This window comes from Narcine bancroftii, chromosome 1 (genome assembly GCF_036971445.1).
Source record: "Narcine bancroftii isolate sNarBan1 chromosome 1, sNarBan1.hap1, whole genome shotgun sequence".
Taxonomy (NCBI): domain Eukaryota; kingdom Metazoa; phylum Chordata; class Chondrichthyes; order Torpediniformes; family Narcinidae; genus Narcine; species Narcine bancroftii.
In genome coordinates, this window is record NC_091469.1 from 419,187,748 (window position 1) to 419,213,015 (window position 25,268).

General features: G+C 41.2%; 1 protein-coding gene and 1 long non-coding RNA gene across 10 annotated transcripts in view; one reads left to right on the forward strand and one right to left on the reverse strand.

The window, feature by feature from the left end:
• The window catches only part of LOC138751589 (WAS/WASL-interacting protein family member 2-like), a 143,602-nt gene that overhangs the window by 69,946 nt on the left and 48,388 nt on the right, over positions 1–25,268 (reverse strand). For 3 of the 9 annotated variants that reach the window (XM_069914061.1, XM_069914062.1, XM_069914060.1), the window contains exon 1: positions 2,040–2,142. The exons of 1 other annotated variant lie outside the window; for it this stretch is intronic. In XM_069914061.1, coding sequence (XP_069770162.1) covers positions 2,040–2,121 — 82 coding nt within the window. In that variant the 5' untranslated portion in view covers positions 2,122–2,142. 5 more of the 9 variants (XM_069914063.1, XM_069914066.1, XM_069914065.1 and 2 more) reach the window with 2 other exon arrangements.
• Positions 1,229–6,200, forward strand: LOC138751592 (uncharacterized). The gene is made up of 3 exons (XR_011350074.1): positions 1,229–1,486; positions 2,211–2,498; positions 5,910–6,200. It is a non-coding gene; the product is annotated as an uncharacterized lncRNA (long non-coding RNA).

Consider the following 25,268-nt stretch of genomic DNA (forward strand, 5'->3'; position numbering starts at 1 on the left):
TTTTAGCAGCATCAGAAGAGGACAGCAACAGCACAAGATTGTAGCTCACCTCAGCTTCTCAAGGATGGACAATAAATGCTGGCAAAGCCAACAAGCTTGCATTCTGAATCATTAAACAGTAACTGAGAAGCAAGTGAAACAAAGGAGATGCAATTTTATTTTTAAACGGACTTCCTAGAATAATTAAAATCTGAAGATCTGAAAGTCTTGATGATTAGAAAATAAACAAAGGAAAAAGTTAGATCAAAACTAGTATAGCAAGCATTTGTGGGAAATGGGTCTTAGCAAAATGCGCCCTCCAGGAGAAAGTGCAATGTAGATTGTATATGTGTAAATTAACTTGCTCTATGTGGACATCCAGCATACATTCCTTTCACTGAACTCTTTAGAAACTAACAGTGAACCACCTTCTTTCACCACTATAATCCTGGCAAAGTGTTCCTGTCGTTGAAGTTGTATGTTCTCCCAGTGTCTGCAGGGTTTCCCCCCACTCTCCAAAACATATGGGGCTGAATGTCCATTTAGGTGTAATTGGGCACCACAGGTTTTAATTGCTCGAATTGGCTTCCCTCGCTGTAAATAAAACTTTTAAAATGTCATTATTTGGCTGGGTACTCTGGGGCCAGGTGCTTTCCTGGGATTCACTTTCCTAAAGGCAGCCCCTTGGTCATCTTTGGATACAGAGAGTAGAGGATCATAAGGGGACTTGGGGGCTGCACAGTGGTCCTTCCTTGCTCTGGTGGTCAAATTGGGTGTGGAAGACATTGAGTCCACTGGCTGGGAGTGAAGCTTTGTTTTCTTCTATTGTACCGGATTTGGTTTTGTAGCAGGTTATATCTTTAGCCCCCTACCACAGCAGTCAGGTACCCTGTTATTTTAATTCTCATCTGGAATCTCCACTTCGCCCCGGAAATGACTTTCCACTAAAGAATGGCAATCCAATTTGTCATAGAATGGAAATTATTTCTAGCAGACAACTGTAATAATTCAACAGATTGTTTCACTAGTCCACTCAAAGCTTTGCCTGTACTGTACTGTGGAATGTTGGCAGTTACCAGCACTTCTGTGAATCTTACTTACAGCTGTTGTAATGAAGACAAGCTCAAGGCCAATCAGCAAAACTGATAATTTGGACACATTTTCAACAAAGTACTGTTGAAAGAAAAGGTTTTTAATTGTGGATTTAAAATGCTTTCTGTCACTTCACAATTAAAGAAATGCGAGGGACAGTTCCAACGTTTTATTGTTGGTTATTGTTATAACTTCACGATTGGTGCTTTTCAGTACCACTTATTCCCGAGAAAACAACGATGTGTTGCTTTTAGTTGAGCCAATGACCGGGACTGACAGCAAATATACATGCCTTCACATCCAGTTCATATGCGGCTTTAAAGAAGGAACTTGGAGGTTAATAAGCATTGTCGAGAATGGATTGTGCTGCCTGTTTCTGGAAGACTGAAACACTATTTGCTGGACCCTCAAATTGGTAGGTGTCTACGATTCAGCTCCCCTCTCAGTGTCAGACTTCTCCTGGTTCCGTGAAAAGCCTTGGAAAATAGCAGAAACGCCCACTCCCCTAGATGATTCGAAAAAGACCGGGGGCAAATGGAACACCCCCAGAATTTTATGCCCCAATAGTTCCATCAAAAGCAAATGTGGTTATCTTAATATAACCACATTTGTTTCTCAACCAGTACCCTATTGCCACTTGAAGTAGGACTTGACATAGGGAACAATGTTTCAAGTTGTTTTGCTTAATGTTAAGATAGTGTACATTTAATTCGGGGGGGGGGGGTGCAAAAGATTCCCCTCTCGAAACACTCAAAGAGACATCAAAAAGGGACAGCCATTCAAATTGAAAAGTAGCGATAGCGAGTGTGCAAACAACCAGAGTTGATGATGGGCCGAGTTCCCCCGCTCTCAGCACGGCCTCGGTGCAACCAAGCTGCCCTCCCACGGGGACGGTCATTTAAAAACACCCTCCCAACTTTCCAAAAATGCCTCACCAAGAAACGTCTGACGAAACACGACTGACTTACGGTCATTGAAACCTCCAAAGTATTCGCCTGTTGCAATTAGAAGAGGAAGGTCCGGGAATCCAGAGACTGTACTAATAAACATACATTCAAGTGGAGAAAGTATACTCACTCACTAAAGGAAGTCTGCAGTACCACTCTACACTCATTAACCGCCTTTTCTGCTTGGGACAGGTAAAACGAAATGAACTACGAAGTTAATCGCTGAGAATCCAAACCAGTTTCTTCGAGCTCCGCACCAAACAGCCGCAACTGTCAATCAGACACAGAAGTACAACCCTCACATAATGACCATTCAAGCTTAAGGGGTGGACCCACTGCCCACACCATCAGCTGTCAACTGCTCTTTCTGAGATTCAAGTCCAGTCCAGGATGACCTGTTAGTGAGAGTTTGTTGTCAAATACGTACGGGGCAGTGAATAGATGCACTGAAATTCCTACTTGCTGCAGCCAAACAGACAGGTAAGATACACCAAGGAGGAGAGTATGCGTTAAATAATCACAACATGCCAAAACAGAAAAAGAGATAATAAATATAACAGGATAGATGGATAAATATTCATAGCTGCATTGAGGACAAGAAAAAATAACTGATATTTCAGTAGTGCAGCAGATCTTTTGATGGTCCAGGACTAGGTTTGGGTTAGAGTAATATAGGGGGAGGCACGAGAGCCTGGCCTGATAGCTGTTGGATAAGCACTCTTCTTGAACTTGGAGGTGCTGGACTTCAGCCTTCTGTATCTTCTGCCTGAAGGGAGAAGCGAGAGGAGGTTGTGAGCAGGATGATGAGGGACCTTTTAGATGTTAGCTTCCTTCTTGGGGCAACAACTCACATAGGTGTCTTCAATAGTCTGGAGGTTAGGGCGGATGATGGACTTGGCTAGGTTTGCCACTCAGTGCCGTCCTATTGCTGCCGGTTGATGTTGTAAAACCATTATTGGTATTATTTCTCTGGTACCCTGGGTATAAATCAATGCAACTCAGCCAATCAAATAAGCTTTGCCCTGTGTCTAGTTCTCTGAACACACTTTTCCTCCGTCAATCGGAAACTGTGCTGCAACACTAGAAGTGATCAGTAGGATTCTACTTTTGCTCAGCAATGACTCCCAAAATATGGAAAATTATACACATTTTCTGGGAGTTTGATTGATTGCTGGAGTCGGGGAAGAAACTGGGTCAGAGTGGTTCTAATATTTGATAGGCTTGCACTGAACGTCTAGATCCAGATAAATGTCCTAATCCAAAACAGGAGAAATGGCTAAACCCCACAGATGAAATCCTCTGCAACAGCTATTACAATTAATCAATCTCGCAGGACTGGGATCTTTGTGGTCATGTTCAAGACTTATCGATGTTTACATGCATCAAATTCAAAAATGCTAATTACATTATGAAAACTTCCTGATGAAAGATGATCAGCCAAAAACATTAAATCAGTTTCTTATTCCACAGAAGCCATATTTTGCAGTTTTTTCTGGTTTTATTTCTAGTATCTTTAGTACATTGCCTCTGTACAGAGATGTCTCATAAAAATAAATCATACCCATTAGGAACATGGTAGGCCAGTCAGCCCCTTGAGACCCCACCACCATTCAATAAGATCATTGTTGATCCATTTTTAACTTCAACTCAACATTTCTGTTCAACTTCACTAACCATTCGACCCCTTGTTTACAAAGAATTAATTCTGCCCCAAAAATATTCTGACTCTGCTTCCACTACCCTTTGATAAAGAGAGTTCCAAAAGATTACAACCTTTCGAGAAATAATTTCCATCTAGGTGGCGAGGTGGCCCCCTACTTCTTGATCAGTGGTTCCCAAACTTTTTCGGTCTGCTGCCCCCTTGGCCTCCACGCCACGTCCTGAGCACACACACCTCTACATACAACGGCGCTGGAAGGGGGGGTAGTGATTGTGCTGAGTGGGGTGGGGAGGGCAGTGTCGGCGCTGAGTTGGGGGTAGTGGCAGTGCTGTGCGGGGTGGGGGAAGTTAGTGTTGGTGCTGAATGGGGGGTAGTGTCAGCATTTGGTGGGGGGTAATGGCGGCCGGCACTGAGCAGGATGGGGGGTTGGTGGCGGCGCTGAGAGGGGATTAGTGGTGGTGCTGAGTGGAGGCAGTGGTGGCGCTGAGAGGGGGGCGGTGGCACTGAGAGGGAGCTTAATGGTGGCGTTGAGAGGGGGTTAGTGGTGCTGAGAGGGGGGCTTAGTGGCGGTGCTGAGCAGGGGGTATGGTGGCTATGGCAGCACTGAGGAGTGAAGCCAGTGCATCATGGTGGGCACCGAGACTAGTTCTCGAGAGAACATCTTGTTGCCATTTATTTTGCTCACTATTGGCACCCTGAATCTGACCAGAAAATTACAGCACTGGCTTCTTCATTAAACTTTGCAGCAGACTGAATAATAACAAGACAGAAGGTTCGGAACACCCCCTATTTCCTCACCGCCCCCTTCTGCCTCACCACCCCCCTTGGATCTTTCCATCGCCCACAGGGAGGCAGTAGCATCCACGATGGGAATCACTATTCTAGATTCACCCACAAAACTTTGCAGTAAACCTTTAATAAAGAGCTTGAGAAGTATTAACATCCTTCCTTAAATTAGGAGACTAACGCTGTGTGCAATCCTCCAGATGTGGTCTCATCAATGACCTTTCTGACTAGAACATAATATCCTGTTTGTGTATTTAATTTTCCATTAATAAGGTGAATGAGTTGCCCCTGAACTCCCTTTGAAATATTCCTGTTTCCCTTATCCTGGAGAAAATATTTGAGCACTTTCTTATCTATGCCTCTCATTATTTTATAAACGTCTGCAGGAGGACTCTCAGCCACCAGGGAAAAATAATTCCTAGTCAATCCAGCCTCACTTTACAATTTGGGCCCTAAAGTCCTGGTTAAAAAAGTGCTTCTGAGCCCTGTAATCTCTCACCATTTAAGAATTATCCTCTTGTACCTTTCCTGATATAATGAACAACGAACATATTTTCATTAGGTTTCTCTTTAATCCCTTTAACTTTGTGGATCCATTAGAAGTTGACATTCATCACGATCTCCCACCTTGGCCTCAGCAGCCTATAGGATCGAGCCTCTGGCATGAACTTTCACCCTGAATCCTGTGGCCCACAGGATCGAACTACAGGTGCTGGACTCCAACTTGACCCCTGCAACTTACAGGAATGAGCCTCTATCGCAAAATCCCACCCTGGCCTCTGCCCTTCCAATCTCTGACTTCCCTAATTCTTCCCTCCCTCCCTTTGACCCTTTATACCCTCCACTTCCTGATCTACCCCATCATCCTCTCCTCCAGAACACCCAATCCCACTGACCATACCCTCTGATCTTCCCTTCTCGTGAACAGAACCACGGAGGATACACTGCAAGATGACAACCATGGCAAAGATGGTATGCTTTGGATCTTGGGCAGTTCCTTTACACTTCCGCCCTTTGCTCTTCCCATCACCCTGAAACAGGTTCAACTTGGTCTCATCTGTCCATGAGACCTCTTTCCAAAATTCTGCAGACTCTTTTAAATACTTGGCAAACTGTAATCTGGCCATCCTTTCTGTGGTTAACTGGTAGTTTGTATCCTGCAGTGTAGCCTCTGTATTTTTGTTCATGTCTTCTGTACTCATTAACATATCCACACCTGCCTCCTGAAGAGTGTTTTCGATATATCAATCAGACGTTTGGGGATTTTTCTTCATTGTGATGAGAATTTTTCTGTCATCAACAGTGGAGATCTTCCTTTGAATACCAGTCCCTTTGTGATTTCTGAGCTCACCAGTATATTCTTTCTTCTTAATGTTCCAAACTGTTGATTTTTGTAATCCTGAGGTTTGGGCAGAGTCTATAACTGTTTTATTCTTGTTTTTCAGCCTCATAATGGCTTCTTTGACTTTCATTGCCACAACTCTGATACTCATGTTGAAATATAGCAACTACAGACACCAAAGGTGATCAAAAGCTTAGAATCAAGCTCTTATACCTACACCAATGAAGCAATTAAACATATCTGAATACTCTCAAGCACCCGTGAAGCCAAATGTCCCAAACATTCTGGTGCCCTGAAATGAGAGGACTACGTATAAAAAATACTGTCATTTCTACATGGTCAAACCGAAATGTATGCAAATAACCTTCAATAAAATCTGGACTGTGGACTTTAATTACATGTGAATTGTTTGATTACAATTGTGGAGCACAGGGGAAAATAAAGGAAAAAAGTGTCTTAATCACAAAAAATTATGGAGGGCATTGTAGATCCAACCAGCCCCCTCCATCACCACTCCTCTGTCTAGCAGAAGCTGTTCTCATGTTCAATCACTTCTCCTTTGACTCATCCTACTTTCTCCTGGTTAAAGGAGTTGCCATGGGTACCTGCAAGGCCCCAACTATGCCTGCCTTTTTGTTGGCTAAGTGGAGCAATGCAGGCTACAAGCCTACACAGGCAACACTCCTCAACTCTTCCTCCACTACATTGATAACTTCTTTGGTGCTGCATCCATGTTCCCATGATGAGCTCATCAACTTCATCCACTTTGCTGTCAACTTCCACCCCTTTCTCAAATTCACTTGGTCCATTCTCAATCTGTCTGTCTCCATCTTGAGAGACAAACTCTCAAAAGACATCTTCTACAAACCCACCAACTCCCACAGCTACCTTGACTACACATCTGTACCCTGTCACCTTGTAAGGATTCAATTCCCTCTCTCAATTCCTCTGATTCCGTTGCATCTGCTTCAACGACGAGGACTTACATGCTAGATCATCGGAGATGTCCTCCTTCTTCAAACATGTTGGCTTTCCCTCTACTACCATCAACTCAGGGCTCACTTGTATATCCTCCATTACCCACATATCTGCCCTGGTCCCCTCCAACCCCACACACAGCAAGGACAGGATTCCACTTGTTGTCACCTACCACCCCACCAGCCTCCACATCCAACATATCCCCCTTCTCCATTTCTGCCACCTAATTAGTTATTCTACCATAAGACACATATTTCCCTCTCCTCCCCTCTCTGACCTCCACAGGGACTGCTCCCTCGTGACTCCTCTCTTCCCATCAATCTTCCCCTTGGCCACAGGAGATGACCACCTCCTCCCTCACCACCATTCCATGCCCCAAACAGTCCTTCCAAGTGAAGCAATATTTCACTTATGAATCTATACAACATCTGTATCCGGTGCTCCCATTGTGGTCTCCTCTACGTTGGAGAGACTGGGGGATTGCTTCATTGAGCATCTCAGCTCTATCCACTGCAATATCATGGATTTCCCAGTGGTCACCTATTTAATTTCCCCTGGATTTTCCCATCCCATTCCTTTGCTAACATGTCTGTCCATGGTCTTATGCACTGCCAGACTGAGAACATCCACAAATTGGAGGAACAACACATCACCTTCCATCTGTGCACCCTCCAACCAGTTGGCATCAACTTCAATTTCTCTGGCTTTCATTTAAACCACCCCCTCCCCTATGCTCCTTCCCTTGTTACCTTTCCCCAGCTCTGTCTGTCTCTCTTTCCATTTCCCTCTGTCACAGAGCCAAAATCAATTCTCACCTCTCCTTTTATCATATCCAATTAACTCCTTTGTTGGTCTGGACACCTCCCCCAGCCAAATTTGTCTTTATTCTGAGCCTTCCTGTTCTCTATTTAGTCTTTGCTTATTCCTTGAAGAAGGGCTCAGGGCCAAAATGTCGGTAATGTATTACCTCCTCTGGACGCTGGAAGACCGGCTGAATACCTCCAGCATCTGTGTGTTTTTGCTATAATCACAGTGTCTGCAGACTTTTGTGTTTCACCTTGATAATATTCTCCTCTCTGGCTCAGAGAAGATTGAAATTTTTAAAAAATCACTTATTTATTTTGTATTGTAACAATTCTCTTGAAAATAACAAAATATTTTTAATTAATTATGCACATAATCCCCAAAAGCAACCAATGAAAATAATGTATAAAATATTTCAGGTACATTACTTGAGGGAAAATATTAATCAGAATATCATAATCCATCAGGTTTGTTTTATTTTGCATCAACAATAAACTGTGAATAAAAACTAAAAAATTATTTCAGGATCTATGTCAGGGGTGTCAAACTCAAATACACAGAGGGCCAAAATTAAAAACTTGGACTAAGTCGTGGGCCAAACTAAATATTTATTGAAAATTTTCAACAACATCTGCATGTTTTCTCTTCTTTCAACATATGTAATGTTAAATTTTTTCTTATTAAAATAATGTTTAATAATAGTTTTGGTTAAACTCTTTCCAGAAGAAGCATTAACAAATGAGAAATAAAATATTCAATAAATAATATTTCTCTATAGCCTTTAAGCTCCTTTTAAATGCATTTTTTTTCACAAGCCAACAAGTCAAATAAATAACAACTTGCTTCAATGAAAATCCAATCTTTCAACTATGAACAGTCCAAAGTTAACCAAAGAAAATTTTAATCCAAGCTTAGCTTGCTACACTGTGATTTACTCTGATGCACCTGGGTCTAAACCAGATACTTGGCATCTCTTCTTAGATGCAAGTTCATCAAACTCTGGGGTCAGAGTCTACCTCCCACCTGTCTTGAAAGGTCCTGTTTTCTGTCTTTCGTTTGGCCATTTTTCGTAAGGGGTTTATTACATGTGAGTTGGGTGACAGGTCGCAGATGCTAATGAAAGAGAGGAGGTGGGAGCGATTAGCGGGCTGACGGGCCAGCGCCAACGCATTTGCAAAGCATTCTGGGATTTGTAGTATTAGCTGTGCATGTGCTATACTGGTGCGGCGGCCAGAGGGCCAGCTCTAATACATATTTGATATGATCTTGCAGGCCAAATATAATTATATCATGGGCCAAATTTGGCCCGCGGGCCTGAGTTTGACACGTGTGATCTATGTGCAGTTGATCATGTATTTGAATGCATACTTTTAAATTGTAGAATCTAGTGTTTCTTGATTTTCAGTGACATCTTTCAAAACTTTGAGACTATGTTTCAAAGCTATGTCCAAACCATAATTTTGTTTCTCATTTTTTGGTGAAAGAAGAACTATATGTAACTACACTAAGGACATCTGTTAGGACTTTTTGTTCACTGTGTAATCACAAAAACTTGAAAATACTGGAATGAGGATACATAAAGAAAACGATAAATTATCGAATTCCACTGCTTTCCAGTTTCATTTACATTTTTCCAAAATTGATATGCAATTAATTAAACTCTGTAAATCTGGATTGAATAGAGGCAGACATATGTAGGACAAATAGACAAGTGTATTAAATCTATTTGAGAATCGTTCCATTAATGTTCCATCTCTGTTATTTCACCATTCATGTGTTGCAAGATGGTAAGTGTGGGATATTCAATTAGTCAGAATATTCTTGACCTCAATCAATTCAACACACACTTTTTGGCAAATAAAACTTGGCAATAGTCCAGAGATGTAACCTTCAGTTATATTCTCCCTCTTATGCAGAAAACAATCTGTCATGGATCATATCTCTTGAAATTGATGTAAATATAAACAATTTGAATGACAATATAGTTAGCATGATGACACCAAGATTAAGTGGACAGGTTATCTGAGATTACAAGAAGATCTAAATCTACAGAGAAAGTGGGCCTAGGATTTGCAGATGGAATTTAACTCAGATAAGCGAGAGGTGTTGCATTGTGGTAGGTTGAAATAATTGAAAATGCATCAGAGCATTTCAGTGTACCAAATCTCACAGTCAATGGCATGCCAGGAGAGGTAGCTACCAAGGTAATAGCAGTACTCAACTGCCTCCAAGATGTATTATTTAAATGCAGTTTGTGCAAGGCTCGAAGACCACCTTGGTCTTCTCTTTTAGTGATAATCTTAGGCCACAATAACTTTGAGCAAAATTTGTTCAGAGTGGAATAAGGTAATCCCCAGTATGCATGAAGATGGCACATGACATTGCTCTATGTGGACATCCAGCATACATTCACTGAACTCTTACACCATATCAACATGACATGGACTCCAGTCTTCATTTGGAGATAACAAAGGTTTTGAGTGTCAGTGAGAAATGCAAAAACAAACAGCTCACTGGTTCATTTCACCATTTACCCTTTGGCCTAATATGCAGAGTCTAACAAAATCCCACAAATTCTTAAATGTATTATAAACGTAATGTCACCTCTGGCATTAAATTCCTGGAGATGGTGTGAAATGGTTTGGAATCTGAAGAATGGCTCAGTACTTAATTTTCCTACCATTCTAATTCTAATTAATCAACATCTATATGTGTTTTTTTTAATTTAGACATACAGCACAGTAACAAGCCCTTCCAGCCCATAACCCCAAATACACCAATTAACCTACAATTTTGTATGTTTTTGAAGGATGGGAGGAAACTGGAGCACCTGGAGGAAACCCACAAAGACATATACAAATTCCTTATTGTCAGTGCTAGATTCAAACCTGGGTCGCTGACGCTGTAATAGCATTGTGCTAACTGTTCCACACCAGTTTTATACCTTCATCATCAGCCTTTAACCATTGTAGCTGTCCAATTACTCACTCAACATCACATTACCTATTTCCTTCCTAATGATTTACAAGCTTAAGCATGGTTCAAATAATAGTGATTCTTCTTTCCTCCCCGAAATGTTCTCAGGTTAAGTCTGATAATGGGAGGTATTCAATTCTGACTAAAGGTCACTAATTTTAAATCAACAATATTCCTGTCTACAGATACTGCCAGCATATATCTAACATTTTTTGCTTTTCTTTCAGCCTTGAAATTCTTTTTGAGCCCAAGATCAACTTAAAGGCATTCAATGTAGCTTGGCCAACTCAAAACTTGGTTTTGTTGATAGTCTTCTCATCAGCATGGAATGTATATCTGCACAGACTCACATCCAGAACTAATGGAGACTGAACCTCACTACATTTGACTCACCCATGATCCAGTCAATTGCCACTTGGTTGATTTATAATGTTTTCACCTGCAATCTCCTGTGGCTCAATAACCCAAGGTTTAACTAAATTCTCAGTCCTATTTGTTTCTTAATCCCACAATCCATAATGAACTTGTGTCATTAAGATGGGTCCTTATTCATTATATTTTGTTCATTATTAACCCCACTTAGTTTACTGTGTATAAAGGGTTTGAAGGTGTTATTGCAATTTAGTGATCTGCCTGTCAGCAGCTTGCTTGGAAGCTCCACAGTAACTTCATGAAATATTAGCAGCTGTCCTGCATATTGTTTGCTGCCCTGATGATAATGATATTGGACAACGCACACTACTCAACGTGATTCTTGGCACTCATGCTGGCAAAATGACAGGGCTTAACCTGGGTGGTCCAGGCAGTAGAAGCATTGGTTCAAAGTCTGTGGTCTGCTCTATCAGAATTTGTGCATCTGCACACCAGAGACATCTGGTGAGTAGCCTGCACTTCCCCCTTATCGTCCATTACCCAGCCTTCAGTTGGCTGCGACTCAAGTGCAGAAATTTGTCGCAGAATGAAGGCATCACAACTGAAACCAGACACCAACCTGCATGATTCACTGTCTATGGTGAGGTCGTAGTTCCACAATGAAGTTGAATCGCCTGGCAACATCTGCAATGGCCACTCTAAACTCCTGGATGCATGCAATTTTAATTCCCACACTGACCAGTTTGCCCTGACTGAAAACCATTACCCAATATAAACTAGAGGGAAAATACCTTGTATTCTACTGGGCAGTCCACAGCCCAGCAATATAAACATAGAATTTTCTAATTTTAGACAATGAGTCCCATCTCTTTTCTTTCATGCCCCTTACTCTCTAGCCCCTTCCCCACCCCTTTTTGTCACCTTTCTCACCCACGAAAACCCCCCAGCCATTCTCATCCTCCCTCCTTGGTTCCATCCCCTTCCTCCCCCATCTCTCCATTGGATTCTTTTGCCCTTCTAGTCTATGCCAAACCATGATTACTATAAAAGAGCCAGAATAGTTCAGTCTTCCAGGGATAAAAATGGTTTGAAAAGTCATAAATATGACACTGTTGTTCAAGAAAGAGAGTAAAAACCTTTCAGTGACTATAGACTGATGAGCTCAACATCAACTTTGAATAAAGCTTTAGACACAATGATTGGGGGAAGAATATCAAATTCTCAGAGAAATTTGAATTAATTTAGGAGGGACATCAAGTTTGACAATGTTTACTGAATTTTGAAGGAAGCCCGATCAAGGACATGTAGTGAGTATTTTCTCTGGATTCTAAATTCTTAGAAAACATTTTATGAAGTACCATATAATAGACTGGTTAACTAAAGTGAGGCTTGCAGAATAGAGGCTGAGGTTTAGTTTGGTTTAAAAAAATGATTTGAGGACAGAAAAAATTGAGTTGCAAAAAGTGGGGTTTTTTCTGACGGGAGGATGGTAAATAGAAGTGTTTTCCAAGGACCAGTGTTACAGTGGTTACAGGGATGAGGATTTCAGGAATAAGGTTAAGTTGGAAAAGTTGGGTTGTTCTCCTTGGTGCAAAGGAGATTCATGGATGATTTAATACAGGAGTACAAGATTTAAAAAGATGAGTAGGAACTCAGTAGGTCAGACACCATTTGTGGTGGCAAGAAGATGGTTGGTATTTCAAGGTTGGACCCTGCATCAGAGAGTTTAAAGGGAAGATTACAAATATAAAGAGGTGAGGACGTGTGGTGTAGCAGCACCTGCCAAGTAATCATGAGCATTGGGCAATTGAGTTTACCAGCTGGAGAGAAAGGGTTGAAAAGGAGAGACTCAGGATATAGCAGCTGATAGGGCAATTGAGGTTAGGTTACCCAAGGATCAATAGATATATATAAATGAGGAACTGTTTAGTGGAGTGGTCATTTTCATAGTGGACTGAGTCAGAGTGGAAAGGCTTTGGCCTAAAAAGGTTTGGTGAAAAGAGGCTGGGTGGTGGTGTAGGAGATGAAGTAAGTAAGGGCTGCCTTGTTGAGGGAGAAAAAGGGATTCAGCAGGTAGGCAAAAGTAAGGGCAAGTTTTATGTATCATATATTTATTTTCCTCTAGTCATAGGCAGTGGGAATGGCAGCCAAGGCAGGGGAATGCTCCTCATCATCCCTGATGACTTCATCTGTTAAAAGTACATCCAGCTACAGCTCCTGACAAACTAAGTTAAGGAATTGGAGCTGGAGTTGGATGAACTCCAGATCTTTCAGGAGACAAAGGGGGTGATAAACAGGAGTTACAGAGACACTATCACTCCTAGGAGGTAGGAGGAGGGTAAATGGGTGACAGTCAGGAGAAGGAAAGGAACAGGCAGTGCAGAAAACCCCTGTAGCTGTTGCCCTAAATAACAAGTATACCGTTTTGAATACTGTTGGGGGATGACCTATCAGGGACAAATGTGGTGATCAGGTCTGTGGCAAGGAGTTTGGTCCTGTGGCTAAAAAGGGAAAGAAAGAGAAGAGCCAAGTTGTAGTGATAGGGTATTCCATAGTTAGAGGGTCAGATAAGAGGTTCTGTGGAAGGAATCAAGAATCCTGGATGCTACGTTACCTCCCTGGTCCTAGGATCTGAGATAACTGAGTTCATGCTGTTCTCAGGAGGGAGGGTGAGCAGCCAGATGTTGTGGTCCATGTAGGGAGCAATGATGTGTGTAGAAAGTGTGAGGAGATTTTGCAAGGAGAGCACATGGAGTTGGCACTAGGTTGAAGGACAGGACCTCCAGGGTTGTGATGTCAGGTTTGCTACCCATGCCATGACTAGTGATGTTAGAAATAGGAGAATAATACATCTTAACACATGGATAAAGACCTGGTGCAGGAGGGAAGGCATCAGGTTTCTGGATCATTGGGCTCTTTTCCTGGAAAAATGGTACGTGTTCTGACAGGAAATTTGCATCTAAACTGGAGGGGGACTAATATCATTGCAGCAAGGTTTGTTAGTGCTGCCTCCGGGGTGGGGGTGGGGGGGGGTTAAACTAGATTTAGAGGGGAGTGGGTATCAGAGTGCCAGAACAGATAGAGGGGTAGAGGAGGGAAAAGATTATGTGAAAGTTGCATGTAACATCAGATGTCAATGAGTTGTAAATGGTGGAAATGTTCTCAAGTGCATCTATTTAAATGCAAGAAATATTGTAGGAAAGGCAGATGAGCTTAGGGAGTGGATTGGCATGAAGAAATATGACATTGTGGTCATTAGTGAAACATGGTTGCAGGATGGGAAGTACTGGCAGATCAATGATCCGGGCTATCGTTGCTTCAGATGTGATAGAATGGGGAGGATGAAAGGAGGAGGAGTGGCATTGCTTGTCAGGGAAAATATCACAGCTGTACTCAGGCAGGACAGACTAGAGAGCTCATCTACTGAGGCTATGTTGGTATCGCTGAGGAACGGGAAAGGTATGACCAACTCGTGAGGTTATATTTTAGAATGTCCAATAAACAATGAGAATTGGAGGAGCAAATCTGCAGAGAGATAAGCACATAATATATAGAGGTACCAACTAGAGAGAGTGCAATATGGATCTCCTGTTAAGAAATGAGACAAGACAGGTGACAGAAGTATGTGGAGGGGAACATTTTGGGTCCAGTAATCATGCTGTTCAATTTAGTTATGGAGAAGGATAGATCTGGGCTTCAGGTTGTGATTTTAAATGAGAAAGAATCTCGAATGCCTGATTGGGATGTTGTTTATGGGCAAGCATGTGGGAAGTAAATAGAAGACATTCAAATGGGAACTTTTGGGAGTATAACGTTTGTCTTTTCCTGACAGGATTTAAGGAAAAGTTAGCAGGCATTGGGAGCCTTGGGGATCTGGTTTGGAAGAAGAGAGAAGTGCATAGCAGGTATAGATAACATGGAGCAAATGAGGTACTTGAGGAGCATAAAAAATGCAAGAAAAACTTAAGAAGGAAATCAAGAGGGCAAAAAGAAGACATGAGGTTGCTTTGGCAGACAATGTGAAGGAAAATTCTAAGAGTTTTTACAGGTATATTGAGAGCAAAAAGACAGTAAGGGACAAAATTTGTCCTCTCGAAGATCAGAGTGGTCAGCCAAAAGTGACGGGGGAGATCTTAAATGAGTTTTTTGCTCTGGTATTTACTCAGAAAACTGGCACAGTGAGGTAAGTGAGAAAAACACGCAGTCAGATCATGCTACTTCTACAGATTAAAGAAGAGAAAGCAAATAAGGGAGGATAAATCCACAGGACCTGACAAGATATTCCCACAGACCTTGAAGGAGGCTAATGTAGAAATTGCAGGGGATCTTGCAGAAATATTTAAAATGTCCTTAGCCACAGATGTGGTGCTGGAGGATTGGAGGGCAGCTCACATTGTTCTGTTGCTTAAAAAAGGCTCCAAAAATAATCCTGGAAATTATAGGCCGGTTACCCAACCCCAACCAATCAATTTTCCCCTGCAACCGCTGCATCGGACTTGTCAGCCACAAACGAGCCTGCAGCTGACATGGACATTTAACCCCTCCATAAATCTTCGTCCGCGAAGCCAAGCCAAAGAAAGAGTAGTAGGTAAATTATTGGAAGGTGTTCTAAGAGATAGGATGGTCATATTGACTATCCCTAATCAACCACTGGCTATCCAAATACTTGTATATCCAAATCTTGTAGAGTATTTTGAGATTACCAAGAAAGTTGATGAAGGAGTTGGCTGTGGTTGTTGTCTGCATGGACTCTAGTAAGGCCTTTGACAAGGTCGCACATGAGAGGTTAGTCAGGAAGGTTCAGATGCTCAGTATTCATGGTGAAGAAGTGAACTGGATTCGACAATGGTTGGATGGAGAAGCTGGAGATTGGAGGTGGATGATGGCTTCTCTGACTGGAGGGCTGTGGTGTGCCTCAGGGATCGGTGCTGGGACTATTGTTGTTTGTCATGTATATCAATGATCTGGATGATAAGGTGGTAAATTGAGTCAGCAAGTTTGAAGATAACAGTCACATTGGAGACATTGTGGACAGCGATAAAGGCTTTCAAAGCTTGCAGAGGGATCTGGACCAGCTGAAAAAATGGCTGAAAAATGGCAGATGGAATTTAATGCAGACAAGTGGGGAGTTTTGCATTTTGGAAAGACAAACCAAGAAAGGACATGGTAAATGGTAACTACAGGAAAGATATCAATTAGAAAGAAAGAGTGCAGAGATGATTTACTAGGATGTTGCCCAGACTTCAGGAACTGAATTGCAGGGAAAGGTTAAACAGGTTGGGATTTTATTCCCTGGAGCATAGAGGGAAGATTTGATGGAGGTATTTAAAATTGTGGGGAATAGACAAAGTAAATGTAGGTAGGTTTTTTACACTGAGGGTAGGTGAGATACAAACCAGTGGACATGGGTTAACAGTGAAAGGGGTAAAGTTTAGGGGGAACCTCTTCACACAGAGAGTGGTGGGACTGTGGAATAAGCTGTCAGCTGAAGTGGTGAATGCTGGTTTATTTTAAACATTTATGAAGAATTTGGATAGGTACATAGATGGGAGAGGTATGGAGGGCTATGGACGGTGTAAGTCAGTAGGACTAAGCAGAAAAATGGTTTGGCATAGACTAGAAGGGTCAAAAGAGCCTGTTTCTGTACTGTAATGTTCTATGGAGCAGAGGCTCATGGGCAGATGGAGCCAGATTGGGGAAGGAATGGTGGAAATAGTTGCAGAGGCTGGGAAATTATAGGTGGATATGGAAAAGTGTTATTGATTATGGAATCTGTTGAAAAAGGAAGGAAATGAGTGGAATCAGATAAGCGAAGTATGGTGGGCATGAGAAAGGAAAGGGTTAACAACTAGTGATAGTGTAACTAGGTTTTGCAGCATTATAGTAAGACGGGCAAGGCAATTCAAAAGGACCAATTAGCATGATGACCAACTATAGGAATTTACTTTGAATCAATTATCGAACAGGTCTGATGAGAGGCTGCCAATTTTGTGTAGCAATGGAATTTGTACTTAGTAGTAATGGTATAGGGGAAGAATGTACAGTGTAAACTTTTGATTGGGCCAAATGTAACTCCGCCATGTCTGAACTAGACAAAGGAATAGCTTTGAGAACAGGACGTCAGTCTCTCTGCCGGCTTTCACACAGAGAGCATCTCTGTGAGGCTCTATGCAGATAACTCACAATTCTGCAGAATAAAAGAGTTTGACCAGATAAAAGTTTCAGTATCGTCATTTCATAGAGTTCCCCGAATGAACTGGAATCCACAGGCAGATGGAATCAGTTGGGGAAGGGGATAGAGAACTGGATAGGTTGAATATGTGAGTGATAGATGGAGCAGGTTGTGGACGGGAACAAAACTGTAAAAGGGAGGGGAGCTGTGTCGATGAGGGGGTTGTTGGAAAGAAAGTCATACGTGAGAGTGGAAAACTATGACAATGAAAACACTTCCTTTTTAGAAAATATAGGTCCAGGTGATATTGATTTAAATTTAGTTAAAAGCGCAACAAGTGAGGACTCTTTCATACAGTGAGTGGAGTGATCTGGATCTTGGTAGAAGAATGATAGATGGATCAATGATTTGAAAGGAATTGGATAGACTTTTCTGGGAGAGAGGAGGCAATGCAACTGCTAGAATTCTTCCATGAAGAACTGGAGTGTACGCAATAGCTGAGGAATTCCCTTCTGTCATAATAATTTGATATCTCTATGACAAATTCCCCCTTTCTCACTGCAGATCCATTGCTTGTCAATCATGAATACCAGTTAAATATTAGATTAAAAATTCTTAGTCATGCGGCTGTACACCATAAAACAGAACTCCTTTATTGTTAAGCCCATTGAAGGCCTTGCTCCTCCCTATTTGTATAACTTATTTCACCCTATATCTTCCCTCAAATACCTTGCAGAACCATAGCACTCCAACATAATAAATGTCACTCAATCAGGCTCACCTCTAATCTATTGAATTTCCTCTGTAAGCCTCTTCAACACTTTCTCCTCATTTGCAATGTTTTTGAAAGTATCCTCTTGAGTACTATTTACTTCACACAACCCAGCTATTGGAAACCTCCTCAGGATGCTTCATTTTGACAAAGATGTTACATAAATTGGTATTATTCAAAGGTGCTCTTGGTGTTATTTTACAGGTATACTTAGAATAGTGTTTCAGTGCTGTACCTAAATCTGCAGTGCCCTCTCATGGATATTCCAGAAACTTTTAGACCTTTCATTTGTAGAATGGGTAACAAATGGGTTTGTTTTTGCAGACATTCGTGATCTATTTTCTGTGTCACATTATATAAAAAATTAATCGCTATATGTTAACTTTACCTCCACAGTGTTGTAATGAATGATATCAAAAAAATATGAGACTGATGAAAAAGAAAATTGGGTGCTTTGTGATTGGATATGTAAAATGCAGTCCCATGGAGATATTGCATCTCCTATAATAAATCTTAAATATAATGGCCTCCATAATGTTTGGGACAAAGCATTTTTGTTTTTCTTTATTTACCCCTGTGCTCCACAGTTTTAAATTTGTAATCAAACAATTCACATGTGTCTACGAAGCACATTCCCAATTTTATTTAAGGGTATTTGTGTTCATTTTGGTTTGACCATATAGTAATTACAACATTTTTTATACATAGACCCCTCATTTCAAGGTATCATAATATTTGGGATATAGCCATGGAATGTATATTAAAGTAGTCATGTTTAGTACTTTGTTACATGTCCTTTGCATGCAATGACTGCTTGAAATCTGTGATCATAGACATCACCAGGTGCTGAGTATCTTCTCTGGTGATGCTCTGCCAGGCATCTACTGCAGCCATCTTCAGCTTCTGCTTGTTTTGAGGGCTTGTCTCCTTATGTTTTTTCTTCATCTTATGAAAGGGATGTGCTCAATTTGATTTAGATTGGGTGACTGAATTGGCCATTTAAGAATTCTTTTTTTTTGATATGAAAAACTCCTTTGTTGCTTTAGCGGTGTATTTTTCTTATCATTGTTTTGTTGTAGAATAAAGTGCATCCAATAAGTTTGGAGGCAAATAAGCAGATAAAATGTTTCTATACTTTACAGAATTAATTTTCCTACTGCCATCAGCAGTTACATCATCAATGAAGGTAAGTGCGGGAGTACCTGTGGGCAGCCATACACGCCCAGGCCATAACACCCCTACCACTATATTTCACAGATGAGGTGCTATCCTTTGGATCTTGGGCAGTTCCTTTATGCCTCCACACTTTGCTCTTGCCATCACTCTGATACAGGTCTCATCTGTCCACAAGACCTTTATCCAGAATTCTGCAGCCTCTTTTAAATACTTCTTGGCAAACCATGACCTGGCCATTCTGTTTCTTTGGATAACTAGTGGTTTGCATCTTACAGTATTGTCTCTATTTCAGTTCATGAAGTCTTCTGCAGACAGTAGCCATTTTCACATCTACATCTGCCTCCTGAAGAGTGTTTCTGATCTATAGGAAAGGCATTTTGGGACTTTTCTTCATTATGATGAGATTTCTTCTATCATTGGCGGTGGAGTCTTCCTTGGAATACCAGTCCCTTCATGATTACTGAGCTCACCAGAACACTTTCTTCTTAATGATGTTTAATACAATTGATTTTGGTAAACCTAAGGTTTGGGTGATGTCTCTTACTGTTTTATTCATGTTTTCAGCCTTCTAATGGCTTCGTTGACTTACATTGGCACAACTCTGGTCCTCATGTTGAAAAGTGGCAACTACAGACCGTAGAGGTGATCAAAAGCTTAGAAACAGGCCTAACTCTCTTATACCTGCACCAATTAAGCAATTAAACATACTTGAGTACTCACAAACACCTGTGAAGCCAAATATCCCAAATATTCTTCTGCCCTGAAATGAGGTCACTATGTATAATTACACTATGCAGTAATTCTGCATGGTCATACAAATAACCCTTTTTTTGAATATTTTAATTTAATTTTCACAGACTTACAAAAGTCCAATAAACAAAGCCGTCCATGTACATATTCATACCCAAAGTCTGTATTTGTCCTCCACCCTCCACCTACCTCAGTGAATACATTCCAAAAACTTACCTCAATCCTAATCATCGTGGGGCACTTGACCCCTATTGAAACCTGTGATGAAAAGAAATATCAGTGGCAACACCATTCAAAAGAAAACACTGAAAAGAAAGGAACTCAAAAGAATAAAGAAAACTAAAGACCTGAAAAGAAAAGGGCAGGTGCGTCGGCTGTGCCAAGTCTCATTTCCGTAATCACACCTCTGGCCTATCTGGGATAATTTAACCTTAATCTATCTGAGAACCAATGTTCTGCAAGTAAAGTTGCCATACTCTACCAAATGTGTCATGTTTCCTCCATAGATTATATGTGATTTTCTCCAGGGGATGCAACTCTGCAATTCCATATTCCATCAAGTGGTATTTAGCTGGGAATCAGACTTCCGTGAAATCTCTATACACTTCCTAGATATTGACAAAATGGCCTTCACAAACAAAATTTGGACTTTAGTCAGTCTGAACTGCACTTCTCCAATATGCTCCAAAGGAACAGCTCTGGATCCTGTGGAAAATCCACATAATTTTTTTTTAAGAATATCCCCTAGGTCTTCCCAAAAGGTCTCACATTTGAGCACACCCAGGTAGAGTGGACGAAAGTTCCCTCCTTCACACCACATCTAAAGCACATTTCTGAAATCTCTGATTTTGATCGGTGTAGTTTCTGAAGTGTAATATAAAAGTGGCGCAGGAAATTATACTGCGCCATCTTGTATCTGGTGTTGACAACCCTCATCACTCTGTCCAGACACAGGTTCTGCCACCATTCTTCATTGATTGTTGTACCCAAGTCCGACTCCCATCTCTCCCTCGACCTTTGTAGGCCCGGTTTCAGGCCCTCACTTTGAAATATATGATACATCTTAGAAATAAATTTATACACATTCCCCTTTTGAATTAGAATCTCAATGTCGCTACATTCAGGAAGGGTCTTAACAGGTCCCAATTTTTCCCTCTAAAAAGATTTTATTTGCAGATAGTAGAAGAATATTCTGTCGTACAAAGCATTCTTGTTTCTCAATTGTGCAAATGACATTAGCTGCCCTCTTTCGTAACAACCTTCGACACACCTGAACCCACTCTGGCACCAGGTGTCCAGGATCTTATTGCCCAGAGTCAAGGGTATTAAATTATTCTGAGTCAGAGGTGCTTTGGGGGATATCCCCACCTTCCATCCAATACCTTGTTTTATCATTTTCCATGTCTGAAGTACATGTTTTAGGATGAGATTATCCATTTTTTTAGAGTAATTTTATATCCCATTTATAAATAAAGTCTTCAGCTATCTCTTGACCTAACGAATGCAGCCCAATCTGTATCCATGCTGGGGGCCCCTCTCCCTCAAAGAGCAAGGTGATAAATCTCACTTGAATGCCCAATTATACTTTTTAAAGTCAGGTAATTTTACAACCCCCAATTTATAATCCCATATTATTTTTTTCCATGAAGATTCTAGTCACTTTCCCATTCCATAGAAACTTCCTGACACACTTGTTAAGTACCTTTAAAAAAAAAACCCTGAGGCAATGTAATGGGTAATGACTGAAAAAGGTATTGAAGTCTTGGCATCACCTTCATTTTGACACAATTGACTCTGCCCATCAATGTAATGGGCAGAGTCCTCCATCTGACTGGGTCCTCTTCAATCTTACAGAGCAAAGGGATATAATTAAGCTTATATAAATTATGTAAATCCTTATATACTTTGACCCCCAAGTATTTTATGCCTTCCTTTAGCCACTCAAACTCACTGCCATGTTGATGTTGATTGTAATCCCCATTTGTCAGGGGCATAACCTCACTCATATCCAAATTTACTCTGTACCCCAAAACCTTCCCATAATCCTCCAGTATGGTCCTCAGTCTGGCCAACAACCCCTCGGAATTCATCAAAATTACTAATGTTTCATCAGCAAAAATGTTGATTTTGTGTTCCATCTGGCCCACCTTGAACCCTCTCGAGTCTGGATATCTCCAAACGGCTTCCACCAGTGGCTTCATAGTTAGTATGAATATCGTCAGGACAAAGGACGACCTGTTTAAGGAAAACACCAGAGATGTCTGATTGTTGTTAATAATTTTGGCTCGAGGTTTATGAAAAGTCCCTTGTCTGAATTGATAAATGTTTGTCCCAGACCGAATTTCTCCAGCACCTTGAACAGAAAATCCCACTCTAATCTGTCGAAGGCCTTCTCTGCATCCAAAGCTATGGCCACTCCCAGGTCTGCCCTTGACTGTGCTAGATGTACAACACTTAGCAGTCTAGCTATGTTATTCACTTATTGTCTCTTTTCTATGAAATCTACCTGAACTGGATTTGTTAACTTCTGCAGGTGTTTTGCCAGCCTGTTCACCAATGCTTTTGTAATAATTTTGTAATCTGCATTCAACAACAAGATAGGCCTATATGAGGCAGGATTCAGGAGATTCCTGTCTTTTTTTGATATTACCATACTATTCACTTTTGAGAAAAATTCTGGAAGAGTAAGCACCTCTGTTGCCTGATCCACCATTTTCAAAAGAAGGGGCAACAAGAGGTCTTTGAATTCCTGGTAAAATTCGACAGGGAAGCCGTCCTCCCCTGAGGACTTGCCCTCCTGTAAAGAGACCAGAGTCCGTTTCATTTCATCCTTAATAAACAGGACACTCAGCCCCTCTTGCTCCTCCTATTCTAAATTTGGCAAGTCCAATGGGTGTAAGAACCCATCTATTTCGGCAGGATCTCCCCCTAACTCCAATTTATAAAGATCTTAGAATTCTTTAAATATGTTATTTATTTCTTTTGGCTTGTATGAGATCTTGCCTTCTCCTATCTGAATCGTGTTGATTGTTCTGGAGGCTTCCTCCATCTTCACCTGCCAGGACAAGACTTTATGGGCCTTCTCCCCCAGCTCATAGTACTGCTGTCTAGATCTTAGAATCAATTTTTCAATGCTATATGTTTGCAGCGTATTGTATTCTAGCTATTTATTTACAAGCCTCTATACTTTTTTTTTCCATGCCCACCCTCTGATAGTCCTTTTACATTTGTGTTATCTCACTTTCAGATTCAGCCTACTCATATACATTCATCAGGGTCCAGAATTCCAAGTATATTTGACAATGCATCATCACAAAACTCCATGGAGTCAGTGACCACTCTCCAGATTACCACTGAAACATTCTTCCCTATCAGGATAGCTATTCACCTGGCTCTGGAACCGAAGGAGGATAACGCCACTTGACCCACCCACCCCTCTTCAACGTTATGTGTTCTTGGTTTGTGAGGTGAGTTTCTTGTAAAAATACTATGACTACCTGTGTAAGGAGTGCCAAGACTCTTTTCCTCTTTATCAGACCATTAATCCCATTGACATTCATATTTACCACCTTAATTATTTCATCCATTACCTCAGGGTCTTCCTAATATTCTCCCCCCTCTCCTTTCTGGTCTTCCCTTGGCCCTCATCTTCCGCCCCCTTTATCCCATCAGACCTTGAACACGGACTTCCACACCCACCCAAAATAAACAAGAATTAAAGGAAATAAAGAAAAAAAAACACATTCACCAAATAAAGACATTATAATGTTCCCCAATTTGGGAACTCCTCCACCTTACAAACCCCTAAACCTCCCCTACCACTCCAGTGCCACAAACCCTGTAGTTGATGCCAATTCCCTTACCAAACCAAGGCATGCCTGCATCACCCATCTTACTCCCTCCCCTTCCACATTACCCTGAACTCCTCTCATATATACCATCCCCAATTAACATATCACTTTAGACACAGCTTAATAAGCAATACAGTATATTTACAGTAATATATATATATATATATATATATATATATATATATATATATACATGCATAATCCCCCAACCAGCAACCCTCTCCCCTGGCTTATTGCTTCTCCTCCCGGGTGGCCTCTATGGATTTGGCAAATCTCATCGCCTCCTTAGCCTCTGTGTAAAAAATTTTATTCCCCCGGGCAGTATCACCTTTAACGTCGTAGGGTGTAATATCCTTGCCTTGCAAGACCCTCTTCACCTCATCAAACTGTTTCCTTTGCTTCAGCAACATTGCATTGATATCTTCCCCCTTGTCCTCTCCCCCTTGGCCACTGGTTGAAGAATCCTTTCCCTATCCCGGAAATTCTCAAATTTCACCAAGACCGACTGTGGCCATTGCCCTGGACCCGGCTTGGTGAAAAATAACCTTGAATAAAAATCTGAATGTGCACTCTAATCACATGTGAATTGTTTGATTACAAATTTAAAACTGTGGAGCTCAAAGGCAAATAAAGGAAAAAAAGTGTCTGTCCCAAAAAAAATTATGGAGGGCACTGTAAATGCAGTAAAACTAGAATTACTAGATAAATTTAAAGACAAATTTTAAAGGTGATTTGTATAAATCTAGAATTAGTGATAGAATGAGAAACAAAAATGCTTCAGCTTATCTTACTATGTTGGTCATGTGTATCCATACAAAGGCAAAGATGCATAGATAGACAGAAGAGGTGAGGGTCATGGGATTGTTGCCAACGTTATCCTTAACCAGTTTCCCAAGTCTATAGTTGATGCCCATCTGTTGGTCTTCATGAAGCAAAGTAAAGATTCCTGGTTTTCAAACCCCAGATGCTGAGCTAGTATCAGTCTCCAGTTTGACCCAGGTGCACCACCTGTCTAGAAATAAAAAGTTCGTGCATCAAAGCAAATTTATCAATAGGTCAATGAAGTAGAAATCATGGACCTTATTAAGTGGTTCCCCAATTAGTCTCTCTGTCTTTTGGTAGAATGGCCCATATTTAAAACATTCAAAGAACACCCAATATGCAGCTTGATCTTTGATGGGAATGGCTCTCCCACAGATCTTTTATTTAAAGCCATCACTGTTGAAGTGCTTCCTGTTTGTAGTTGGAAAGAGCCGATCATCTATCGCTTTTCTGGAATAAATGTTTGCAAAAAGTATTAAGAAATAGTTGCCGTGGTGTTTGTTAAAGTTTGGCAGCATGGTTGGCGTAGTGGTTAGCGCAACACCTTTACAGCGCCAGCTGTATTGGGGTTCAAATCCCTTGCTGTCTGTAAGGAGTTTGTACATACTCCCCGTGTCTGCGTGGGTTTTCCCTGGGGCTCTGGTTTCCCTCCCATAATTGAAAATGTACCAGGGATATATGTTAATGGGGTGTAAATTGAGTGGCACTGACTCGTGAGCCTAAATGGCCTGTTACCATGCTGTATATCTAAATTTAAATGTTCTCCAGGGACATGCACAACAAGGTGAT